Source organism: Vollenhovia emeryi, unplaced genomic scaffold (assembly GCF_000949405.1).
Source record: "Vollenhovia emeryi isolate VEMERY1.0 unplaced genomic scaffold, V.emery_V1.0 DF939124.1, whole genome shotgun sequence".
NCBI classification, from domain to species: domain Eukaryota; kingdom Metazoa; phylum Arthropoda; class Insecta; order Hymenoptera; family Formicidae; genus Vollenhovia; species Vollenhovia emeryi.
The window spans coordinates 2,523,323-2,536,464 of record NW_011967242.1 but is presented as its reverse complement, the minus strand read 5'-3'; the positions used below and the strand labels follow the sequence as shown (position 1 = coordinate 2,536,464).

Sequence of the window (13,142 nt, the reverse complement as noted above, 5' to 3'; positions counted from 1 at the left end):
CGGCGGCGGCAGCGGCGACGGCGGCGACGACGATGGCTGACGGCAGCGACGACGGATGGCGGTGGCGGTGGTAACCACGGTTTTGCGATAGCGCAGAAGAAAATGCGCCGAGGACGCACTCCTGACGCAGCGCCGGAAGTCGCGGCGCGCCAATCGGACGAGCCGGGAACTCGGATGTGCTGGAGGTTGCCCGCGAAAGTCCCGGCCGTTCAAACTACAAAGTTACGAAATGCGTGTTATTCGCATATGTATTGAACACAGCGGCAACATGTTGACACATATTTTACATATTACTTCAGTCGATATTCTGTGGCATTAGATTTTTCCTTTGAAATTGTAAAGGTATCATTTTTTTTGTAATGTGAGAATGTTGCGCAACTCCAGAATCGGAATCGCATACTCTGTAGTAAATTAACGTTAATAATCTGTCAACCGAAAAGCTTGTTAATCTTGACCTTATCTACATTATCGTTATTTTGAACAGAACGCAAGCGCTACCTTCTTCTCATATTGTTAAATAAATTTAAACTTGTGCAACTCTCTCTATTTATAATATATGCCATTTATATCAATTCTTTTCTCAAAGTTGTCGATTCCTCAGTTCATCCCGAAATCGATATCTCTTCTGTCTTACAACAAGAGGTATTTGATTTCAGGACGAACTGAGGAACTAACAACTTCGAGTATCGTCACCCCTTGCTCGATTATACTCTCGCGATACTTTCTTCGTTTTTTTTTTACAAATTTCCAATTTCCCGGGAAACGATTGTAACATTTGATATAAAGATAATCCAAGAGAGGCTGCTGGTCGACAGTTGGCAAGGCATAAAAAATTTATATAAGAAAATTAAAGTTTCAAACGAGGTACCAAGAGAGAATCAGAAGGCAGCGTTTTCGAAAAAGGCCACCAATGTTACGCTCCACTTGCAATTGTTTTCCCTCCGGGGGAATTGCATACGAACGACATCTACCACGCGCAAACGTCACTCGCCGCCCGTTGTCCGACCAGTCCGACTTGTCAGAGGAGAATACGAGCGCACGTCAACAAACCGATAAGATGTGCTGCTATAATGCGACGTTTATTGTGCTCTCGTTATTTCTAATACTGTTCTGCGACCCGACGTCGTCGGAATGCACCCAGCTGGCGCCGTGCGTCTGCTCGCTACCGGACGGCTACTATTACAATTTGACCGGCCTCGCTAATGCAGAGTTGGTAGATCACGAGCTGTTAACTAACCTCCGTCCGTGCTCCGTTTTCCCTCCGCTTTTGCGTCGTATAAGATGTCCATTGTCCCGTTCATGCGCGAGAAAGGAAGAATACTTGTACAAATTCACCCTTTCGTTGCGCCCCAGCGAGGAGCCGCGAGACGAGCAACGAACACGATGCCCCGATCCTACAAAATTTGTGCGCAACGTTACGGAATTTTTGTTAAGCGCGCAGACATTTTTCTTATTTCTCCAAATACGGCGCGCTTCCGCATCTGCGATATTCGATTGTCAATTGTCTATATTTGTCGCACACCTAAATGTCTTCAATACTTGTTCGAGATACAACTGGGAACAGTGCACTGTAAAGTACTAATGGATTGATTTTCAGGCCGTTTGTTGATGATAAATACAATTGGACGGTACATTTTCATCCGTGTACAAATGTAAAAATGAAAATAGACAACAAAACGCCAAGTGCCTGCACCAATGGCACTGGAGTATCGGTGAGATTCAAGTTTTAGCATTTTCGGCCACAGTTAAAAGCTCCTTTATTCGCTTTCGCTATTTGCCACAGGTATCACGGCCGATGCTCTTGCAGTATGCCAGTTAAATATTACTTGTATTCTTGCAGCTATGCATGTACAATAAAACTCAGCCAAATCAGACGCTAACTGGGACGATAGAAGAAACAAAAATGACGATGTCATCCACAGGAAACACTCCAGTCTTTGAGATAGTTCATAAAGACATCAAATCGATTATAGAAATTGTGTGCTTTACAGCCGAGGAAAACGAATCGACTTTTACAATCTCCAAATCTCCGAGTGCTGAGCCTAAAGCAGTTAATGTGAGTAGCGATAGTACTGTTTAGTATTATGATAATAAAGCAAATTAACTAATTGTATTTGCAGCGTTTTGCGTTGATGTCGCCACACGGTTGTAAGATAGCACCGGAAAAGGGATTATCCACCGGTTCCGTCTTGGTCATTTTGTTCTTCGTCTGCGCTGGCCTGTACTTTATTGGCGGCATTGTAGCTTTGAAAACATTGAGGGGAGCAACAGGCTGGGAAATGGTGCCCAACCATGAATTCTGGTGCAAGCTTCCTTCACTAGTCAGGGTAAGTGGCCATGGCGCTTCCGATAACATCTGATAAGATCTGATAAGATCACAGTAGAGTCCCTCTAATCGGAGTCTCGCCAACAGGTCAGTTTCGCCAAAATGATGCGAGAGAGAAACAAGTATATTCTCTTTCACGCTTTTGCTACAACCGCAAGTGTAGCTACAAGTGTAATATAACATACACGATAAATGCAGTTAATTACAGCATATGCGTTGTGTAGAGTGAGAGGGAATATCTTTCTCGCATCAAGCTTGCCGAAACTGCCTGTTGGCCAGGCTCTGATTAGAGGGACTCTAGACCACAGCAGTTGCTGTTCCGTCTCATCACGAATATCGATAACAGTAGCCTCCCATCTTTTTGCAGGACGGCGTCGTCTTCACCTTCAGTTGCTGTCGGGCGGACAGTTATGAACGAATATAATTACAAACGCCTTTGTTGAACCGGTTCGACTTAATATTTATTAAGCGCGCGACTTTGTTGCAATTTAGTGTAATATAAATAGTCCATTTGTATTCCAGATTATTTTTCTATTCCTACTCTTGTTTGTACTGCAGCCAGACTTTGTACATTTGTCTTAGCAGAATTCATATTAGTTAAAAATATCCCTTTGTCAGTTTACTTATACTATATTTCTAACGCCGGTATTTCCATTGTTTTAATTATCCATTTAGCTTGTTAAAATAACAATGTATATACATTGAAAAATGTGATATCCATTATGCTATGTCACGTGCCAATGTTATTTCTTTTTATAAGATAGACGTTTCAATTTATTTGACACAGAAACAGTCTATGTATAACTGTTGTAAGTATAATGAACAACCGAGAACACACCTGAAAACTGAGAAAATATGATTATATACCAAAGAACTCGTCAGCTCTTTCGAACATTGGACGTGTTTGTTTCAAAGTACAATTTACATTTGAAAAATAATGTTGAGAGTGAACGTGATTCATGTAAGCTAATATAAATGTATGTTTGTAGAATAACATATTTTGACGCTGCAAGGGCCTAGACGCTGAAATCGACCATTTCCACGAATATGCTATTTTTCTCCACGAGCATTTTTTCCCATAAATATATTTTTTATAGACTTTTTACGAACATCAGTGAAACCGCACAGGATTAGCTTTATCTACAATTAGAGTAGATCTCGTCTCTTTTTATACAGCAGACCAATCGTTTCTACACAGGCGCATAGACCCTTGTGCAGTCAGTAACGACACGGAACTGGTGATTTGAGAATGTGATGTTTTATTAACAAAATCTCTAATAATACAAAAATATAAATACCTATATAGACGCACTTTGTATATTCCTTTTTTACATTTCTACGTGCGTGTGTGTAAAAAGTGCGGCTCGTCTACTAATTAATATATCGCTGTGCATAATGAAACGAGAATATTTTACCGTCTTATATTTCTTTACAGTTTTCGTTCTGAAGAAAAAAAAAACTTATAGTGTGTATTAGTAATATTGATTTACCTCACTTTTCCTTATCGCCTACTTTGATAATTGCATAATAAATAATGATATTACAAATGGAGTTTACATAATAATTAGAAAGATGGGTATTTCTAGAGTAGCATAAGAGCTCCCCGCGTATTTGTAACAGTTGGACAATACTGGATTCTTTAAAAGCTGGGCCTCCGCATTTTCTCTCTGTTCTTCAAGGATCACTTATTGTCAGTACGCCTCACTCGGAAAAGCACGCGGATGCGTTCAAAAGCTCTCGATCTCGTCCACTTGGATCGAGACCTCCTGATCAGTTTGAATGATGACCCAGCTGCCGTTAGCGTTCAAATTGTGGATGTTGATGCTCTTCGATGAGAAAACGTTCACAATGCTGGCGAGGTCCTGCACTCGATTCGCGCGGTATAAACAAATGTGGTCTCTGAGCGCGATGCCGTTGGCAAAGACGGCGTCGTCCAAAGCGAGCAATAGTGACTGATTGTCACGCACGGTTCCTGTAACATACACAATAATATTAGTAATGTAACATTCAATTGTAGATAGAATATATGTATTTTATTTTATTGGAAACTTTCCAATAGACTACGAGTGTAATAGAAAATACACAATAAATACAGTTAAGTACAATCTTTTAATTTATAGACACTTGGATAAATTTCACCTCCACTGAAATTCTATATACCTCTAGTTTTTTTTTCAGAAATTCTGTAGAGCTTTATTACGTTCTAAAGATGAAATGTTGACTTGACGGAATTCTGGAAGCGAAATTAATTCTTCTTGATATCATATTACGATAATTACCTTTGATGATGTGTTCTCCAACTTTTACGATGACCGCCTTGTGGTCATCCTCGATGTGGTCTTCTTGTAGTTCTACGCCGATATCTTGCGCGAGAGTGGGCGCGTTTACCAGATTCAAGCCATTCTTCGTCTGGCCGGTTAATACGCCGACCAGAACGGCCGTGTGTATGAACTGTTTTTCCTGCATGCCAGTTCCCACGGTGTGGCTGTGAATGACTGTGTTCAGCTTGCCTTTGAGGAAGCGACCGGCCAATTGACCCAATTTCTTCGATAATTCTATCCAAGGTTCGTTCTCGTTCGTCATAGCCGCAGATAGCACTGGCGCGTTTACGATACCGGTGACTGCGTACTCAGTCGATTTGCCAGACAGAGCCAAGAATTGTTGGGCAATTTCTACCGCTACGCGTTGCTGGGCCTCTGTCGTGCTGGCACCTGCAATCGAATAAATTGTCACCTCCATTGTTTCCATGATTGAGTCGTTCGAAAAATATCGGAGAGAACATGAGCTATTTTATATTTAAATATGGGAGAGAATGTTGAGCTGTTTTATTATAATATTTAAGTAAATTAATGAAATATAAAGTAACATTAAATTGATATCAAAACGATAATTTCGATTGAAGATATTGTTTTCATTTAATAATATCTATGATGCATAAATTGAATAAAGTGTTATATATACCAAGATGAGGCGTGGGGACGACCTTTGGGTGTTTAATGAGCTCTAAAGTGATCGCATTCTTCGGTGGCTCCTCCACGAAGACGTCCAAAGCCGCTCCGCCACAATGGCCGGATTTCAATGAATTCAAGAGAGCCTCTTCGTCAACAATGCCGCCACGTGCGACATTAACGATGTACACTCCTTTCTTACATTTTGCCAGCGTCGTTGCGTTGATCAAATCTGCAAACAATGCACGATTAAGCATATATTATCTACGATACGGCAACATATTTTTCTACCCGTGATTATTTCTAATACGCATATTTCTTTTTTAACTGTAGCATTATTTTTTAAGAGAGATTCCAATCAAGTTGTATAGAATTTAATTAATAACATCTTTATAGCTGCATATAAATAGTAAAAGATTTGTCGTGTTCTTTTTTCGATTAAATTCCCGTCGAAATCAAGTTTCGGAGTCTTTTAAGAAAAAAAGTGGAAAAGTTTTCAAATGAAAAAGCGTGTCGAGACCGTCGCTTTTACTTCGTTAAAAAATTCGAAACTCCACGTAATTTCCTTTTTCGCTTCGACAAACAGCTTTTGCATCAAATTGATAGATTAAGACCGAACGACTCGTACTTCTGGTTTGAGGTATGAGCGGCGTGTGAACAGTGATGTAGTCGGCGATAGGCCATATCTCTTCCAGATTGAGCTTCCTAATGCCGAGCTCGGCAGCGGTCTCGGCTTTCAAAATCGGATCGAAGGCAACGATATTCATGCCGAAGCTCTGCATTCTGTAAGCCACCTCGCGGCCTATGCGACCCATCCCGAGGATGGCGAGGGTCTTGCCAGACAGTTCATATCCGGAGTACAGTTTCCGGTCCCATCGGCCCTCCTTGAGGGATTGTGCGGCTTGCGCCACGTTGCGCGCGAGAGTGGAGATCAGGGCGCATGTTAGCTCGCAAGCGCTGATGCTGTTGCCTCCCGGGGTACTAAAATTATCAAAAAGAACAATGAAGCGCGTTAGATACTGTGTCATCCTCGGTTCGATCGCGAAATAATTGTGATATTTAAGTATAGTTTTTAGCCACCTGTCTTTCATGTCACTCGAGTCTGCTCTCAATTATAAAGTCATTGACAATACAAGATTTTACTAATCCAATAATTTGTGCAGGGCGCTAATTAAATAACTGGTCCAGCGTGAAAGAAAATTTCTTTTACTGTTTGACGAGATTCCAGCAAACCCGTTATACCATAAATTATTGGAGAACCGTTCTGAAAGTCTTTCAGGCGAGAAAGAAGTAGCTTTGATTGAGAGGCAGTCTTAAGCCGTAGCTCTTTTCAAATAGATTTTTATCGGTTTTTTTTCGGACAAATGGGAGTTTCTCGTTTAAGATTGATACGCTTGAGAAGAGCTGTTATGTCAAATCTCCCATAATAAGAAATCTATTCCCTAACGTTGGACTGGTCGAATTGGTGAGGCAGGTCCCGGCAGAGGTATTATTTTTCGCAATAGACACTTTAAATGAAAATTATTTAGACCCTAACATCCTGTCTTGGCTCTCATTCCTTTGTATTTGTGTTTTCACGTCAGAGCACCTTGTGAATTTTATTAATTGCCTATTCCCTGACTTCTTTACTTGTCTTACGGAGCAGACAGACGTGCGAGATCGCATATACGTACTTTAATACGATTACTCCTTTACGTGTGGCGGCTTGAAGATCTATGTTGTCGACGCCGGTACCAGCTCGTCCGACCACACGAAGATGCGGGCAAGCGGCGAAAACGTCCGCCGTAACTTTGGTCTCCGATCGGACGATAAGGGCATCGTGTTTCTGTCGGATAGAGAGGAGAATAATTGAAAAATACAATATATAAATTAATAAAACCTTTTACACAGTGAATCGTTTAGCCTGGCGAATCTGCGTTTGAAAAGATATCAAGTGATCGATTCTCACTTTTGAGACGTGCGCGTATCTACTTTGTTACGTATTTTGTTTTAAAGCCACAAGTCCCGTAATGTTCAGGAATAATAATCCGAATTGAAACTTCTAGCCATAATCGTATTCAGAGATATTAGTGGCGCAAAAGTGCAGCAAGCTTCCGTGTTGCATGGAAAAATTATTCTTATTATTAATATATTTCTTAAATACTCGCGCGAATACCAAGACCCCTACGTTGCATCGCGTACAAGTCCCAAGTCGAATTTACTCGTGCTTTTCGATGTATCATGGAAGTAAAAGTGAGATTTCACCTCTGATCTTTCCGGAGTTCGTCACAGGAAAGAGTTCTGAATTTTTATCGTTCTATCTGCATCAAGTGCAAAATAAGTGATGTATAGACGTGACTTGTATCAGCGGTTCTATGATTAGGAAATATGATTCAGCTCATTGCTCATGGAGACTACTTGTGAACTTGCGCAAACTGGTTACTGAACTTGCGCAAAGTGGAGAGAAATATACTCCGTGCCTAATCAGTACAGGCTTCGGTATAATTATCCGCGTAAAAATGTGGAGATAAGGATAACGGTGGCATGGGCGCCCGAAGTTATTTTCTTCGAAACGATGCATGTTTCTCTAGTCGAAGAAACTCGTAGACCGCGCTGGCTGCACAGACGAGAACAAAGTATCGAAACGACATTACGTAATATACGTAGAACAGGTTTAAAAAAAAACACTTCTTTAATCCTCGTCTCTCTTTGCGAGAACAAATCGAGCGGATGGACATGGAAGAAATGAAAATAACTTTTTAAAAAAAGAAAAGAGTTTAGACAATCGTAACCTCGTTCTTCAATTTTGATAATTCACAGCCTTGTAAATTAATTAAACGTCCACTACTTCGCTTCAATTGACTCGTTTATTTTGTACAGAATCTCCCCTTTCTCTCTTTGTTATAAATAGAGAGAGGATTTTAGACAGTCTTTCTCTTTTACTTAGATTTACTCGCTCTTTACTCCGAATTTTCCTTCTCCGTCCACGTTGCATGTGCCTGGGGACTCTGGGGAGAGACTTTGAAATCTCCAATGTCTCCGACTCAAATTATCGACGCGGCTATGCGCAGAGGTTCTTTAGCTGCGTTACAATTTCTTTTTATCTTTATACCTCAGCTTACGTTACAACGAATGGGTCGCAACACAGGTGCGACGCCGGGATGCTTTTCACTGTACAATTGCGCTTGGATTTTCTACAAAATGAAACGGGGAGGGGGGGGGGACGTGGTCCAGGCCTCGACGGGAGGCAGAGAGAAGAAATTGAGCGCAGCGAGAACTCCAGATCTATTGAGAAATGCGAATGGCGAAGGGATAGAGCAAATCTCCTTGTACGGGCGCCCATGTGTGCGCACATGTGGAGTAAACCGGTGGTACAACGACCCGTTGCAGCTAACCGGTATCCGAGCCGGCCGAGTCAACTGGATATAACCGGATCGCCGACTCGAACGCGGGCAATTAGGAGGAGAAAGAACAAACGAGGATGGAAAGTAACTGACGGGAGAGAGACAGAGAGGGGGAGGAAAAGAGGCGTCCCACATGCTGCTCGCATACACATTACGCTCGTACAAAACTGTTGCATTGGGTCGAGAATGTCTTGCCTTAAGATGGATTGGTGCACCGAGACGCGGAGCAAGATTTGTCTAGGAGAATGGAAATATTCGCTACCTGATTATTTTCAGTTCGGACGGGGATCGAAATGAAATTCAGATTTCGACAATCGGGGGGGAAAATTCATGTATGTACATACATTACGAAATTAGAGAATTATTAGAATGTAAAATGTGAGGACGAGACCGACTTATTTCTCACAGCGCCAGAAAAATGTTATCTCTTTTTCCATCTCGAATTAGTTTCTTTTTGAAAGAGCCTATGTCAAGTTGTAACGATTCTTTTCAGTATAAAAAAATCGATTCGTTGGATCAGAATGTTTAATATTCACAAATAATTATGGTTGGAGCTTCAGATAATTGGATAATAAATTACATAAATATACTGCGATAATAAATTATATAAATTCATAAACAACTAAAACAGTAGCAAGTAGCAGTTGCCCAGTTAACAGAATATCACAATTTAGTTACGTATTTTTATTTATACGTTTAAAAGAGTAATTCTGTCAATTTTATTTCGTATTTGCTTGGCATGGAATAGCACAGGATAATCGTGTTATTTATTTAAGAAAAAAAAACAGCACTCCATTCTTATGTAAGTTCAATCGGCTTATCGAGATCCGGACATGGCGCGTAAACTAAAAAATATTTGTAGATAGTATTTGATTGGCAAAATCGGTTTAGCGGGTCAACAAAAACGAGGCCCATTTATTCACCAGTGAAACACAGTTTTAACTGTAGTCGCGCGCTTTTACGCATTTACTTCGCCGTGAAAATATATTTGTCATCTAATAATGAAAGAACGGAAAAAATGTGACTTGTGTGCTTGAAAAATATTCCTGCGTATCTCTTCCGCGCGACGGGGGGTCCATTATCATAAGTGTGTTTGTCTTCCGCACGAGTGCCAATGGAATCTAAGATTATCGATGCATCGGTATCTTCCCATCTGACACGTGCTATTTTTCAGTCGATAGCTCGAGTCATCAACAACCGCGATTTCAATTGCCAATCACTTCTATCCTTGAGGAAAGATAGATCGCGCGATCTTTCGGCGATTAAATCGTCATTGTCTATAATTTTATTCACAAATGTGGATACACTTTACGAATCAATATCTGACAGTGAGATGAAAAGCACGTTGGATACTTATGTATAACGATTATACTTCATCGCATTTGGATTCTGCTGCTTATCGTTCTTTTTCGTTCGGCTTATCATTAAAGTGCCCTAGCTTTAATGCTTATCACATTCTATCTTGAAACGAACAAAACTTGAAAGTTTCATCAATACAGATATTAATTTATCAGTACAGGTTTTTGATAATAAATGAATCCAAATGGATACTTATACAGTTGGATTCTATTGCTTGTCGTTTTATTTCTGCTTATCATTAAATCTATTGCTATCATTCTAGCTCGAAATCTTGAAAGTTTCGTCAACATATTTATTAATTCATCAACGCTGATATTATTGGATAATAAATGCTTCCTCAATAAAAAGTTTCCTTCTTAGATCACGCGGATATCTCTTCGATCGTTACGATTCAATAGTCGTTAAAATAGAAACAATAATTGAGTCTACGGAATCAATGGCTGTGCAACTGGTTATTCATAAATGCTGCCTTTAAAATAAGTCAGATTTGAAATTAGCTTTACAAGTTGAAAAGTGTCGGTAGAAAAGTTCCAAAGAAAGTTATAAAAAGACCGATATCTTCGATGCGGAACAATGTCAATGTTGTCTCGCGATTAAAATTTAGAATAGTTTAAGAATTTAGAGTCGGAGCGTTGTGGAATTTGGAGAACGGGGAAAGGATCGGAATAGCCGTTTAAGTAAATTCCTTCAAGTTTTAGACTTTAAATTGCGTTCTCTTTCCATAAAGATCGCCCCGTTTTTACAAGCAAGTCTTCCACGTCTTCGGATATCGAGTGGAATTTATAACTTTGCAAAGACGAACTCTCATCGCGATTCCCTTTGGTTTAGTAAATCTCAGGAAATTGCTTGCGATTTCACGTAGTTTTTGCGGCATTAAATTCACTTACCTGTAGCTCGTTGATTAGCTCATCCTTCGGTAGCTTGTATTTCGTGGTAACCGGAATACCGTACTCTGCGAGCAGCGCCCCGCAAGACTCGTCCACGGGATCGCTTATGAGAACGCTTCTGAAGTTGACAGACATGTTATCCTTGAACAAAAGGAGTCCTTGAACACCTCGTTTATTTGAATAGAGAAGACCGCGTGATTCGCAACAGCGCGATATTACGACTGAACGTTTACACAAATCGCTCGATTAAATTGCCATTTTTCATTACTGATTGCTAATAATTGCTATGTTTTCTAAAAATTCTAAGTGGATATGCGAGCGTCGTTTTCTAATTGGTTTGCAGAGGAGATTTTGCGATCGGTCGGCTGATCGAAACGTCCGTAATTGGTAGCAAGTACGCACTTGTAACAATTGACGAGCATCGCGAACATATTCTTCGACTTTTGTCAGATATAAATTGATATCGACGGCAAACAATTATCGGTTGCTAGGTCGAATATGTATTGTAAGCATAATGATTGCTGATACTCGAAGCCATGTGTGTGTTTATTTCGTATTTCAATGATTAATTATAAGTTATTTTTAAATATTCGTAATCGATTATCTAAAGAAATAAGATGGAAAAATTTAACAAGTAAAATAGATATACGTGCCACCTGTTCTAAATGTATTATCACAAACCTAATTTGCTCTTTTAAGAATTTATTTATATTGTTAGCCAAGAAACCCTTACAGAAAATATAAGCGAAATAATTGTTAGAAAATTACTGTAGTTACAACAGTGATTTCAAATGATTCCATTACTAAACTCTAGTAATGATTCTGTAAGGGAAATTTACCTAATGGTGTTTCTTATCGTTAATAATAGAAAGTTAAATAAAAATTCTATTAAAATCTCTCTCGAAAAGCACCGAATAATATGCATTATTAAAAAACTTAATTAAGGAGAAAGGGAAAAAGTCTTTCGTTTTCAATAATTTAAATCAAATAACTATTAGAAATTGTATCTAAGTTTCACAAAGAACAATTCTGCGTTTAATTTATGTCAACTGTAGGACGGCCAGTATTTTTCACTTTAGAACTAATATTTTGATATTTCCAATGTGAAAAGAAAAATAACATTCGTATACTTTGATTAGACACGGATGTGATGGGATAAACAGTAATATTTGCGAAAAATTGTGAAACGTAATTAATCGTTATATTTCCTGTTTCCGCATGTAACATCGAGCTTAATAAAGTATTATTCGAAGCAATAACTCGAAATTGCCGATTTACTCGCTGAAATTAGCACGTTCATTGTTGCTGTCAAAACAGGACGTCGCTAGTTAATGACAGTTATATAAGCGAAATAGTTGCACACTTGTTTCCAGCTTGGAAAACCAGAAATCCTTCTTTGCCAATCTCAACGTATTTAAATCAAATATTTCATGTCGAATATAAATTTAAATAAACATAAACTACAAGATAATGTTTTTGGAGCGACGCTTGACAGACGTTACAAAGTCATTATACCCGCGAAATTTTATGAAATCCCGGCTTCTGGGGCCTCTCTTCATACAACTTTATCGTAAGATAATGGCCGCAAAATGCAAATTCAAAAAGCAATAACGTCCTGAAAGTGTCACGGTTTTGAAAAATTTCCCCTAAAATTGTATCGCCCTTACGTTACTTCGCAGAAATATGGCCACCGGCGAGATCTGCCAGACGCTTCGCGAATTTTTCTTGCGTTACATTTTTACGCACACGATAACGACGACGGAAATCCGAGGTCAGCAACAAGTGTCAGATTTTCCCGGAGCGACTTTCCGTGCGCGGCATGATCAACGAGGCGAATTTGAATATGCGGGACCTACCTCTTTGGTGTCTCTCCTCTTACTTTGTGGAAAAATTCGCAGCGGAGTGGCTTCCGGAGATGGACGCGGACAATAGGGAAAACCTCGAGGTCTCGTGGCTGATTTCGTGTGTACGGTGGTCTAACCGTAAACTGACTCGTTGTACTGTCATTTTATCTTCTTATAGTGGAATCCCCACTCACGAGGCGATCGAGTGCCAGGAGTAAATTGTTGACGGGACTCCCTCTTCCCGGCCGTCCGCTCGCCGGCGAAAACCGTTCGAGTGTGTAACGCGTTCGGTGTCACGAATGCCCTCACCTTGCTTGGATAGGCGTTTTCAAAGCGCGCTCAGATAGTTATTATATCTATTTACAATTTAATCTGTTGACCCCGCGCGCATTTTA

General features: G+C 40.0%; 2 protein-coding genes across 2 annotated transcripts; one reads left to right on the top strand and one right to left on the bottom strand.

The window, feature by feature from the left end:
• Positions 1-987: 987 nt before the first annotated feature.
• Positions 988-3,625, top strand: LOC105569436 (cation-dependent mannose-6-phosphate receptor-like). Its single transcript, XM_012025901.1, has 5 exons — positions 988-1,209; positions 1,598-1,712; positions 1,841-2,056; positions 2,121-2,327; positions 2,694-3,625. The coding sequence occupies exons 1-5, from the start codon at positions 1,058-1,060 to the stop codon at positions 2,748-2,750; spliced, it is 747 nt and encodes a 248-aa protein (XP_011881291.1). The 5' UTR covers positions 988-1,057; the 3' UTR covers positions 2,751-3,625.
• LOC105569437 (D-3-phosphoglycerate dehydrogenase) lies at positions 3,566-12,933 on the bottom strand. The gene is given in 8 exon segments (XM_012025902.1): positions 3,566-4,298; positions 4,606-5,037; positions 5,288-5,506; positions 5,903-6,255; positions 6,948-7,099; positions 10,904-11,044; positions 12,760-12,783; positions 12,785-12,933. Coding segments are annotated over 8 exon segments (1,692 nt in total). The 5' UTR covers positions 12,911-12,933; the 3' UTR covers positions 3,566-4,053.
• Between the last annotated feature and the right edge of the window lie 209 nt (positions 12,934-13,142).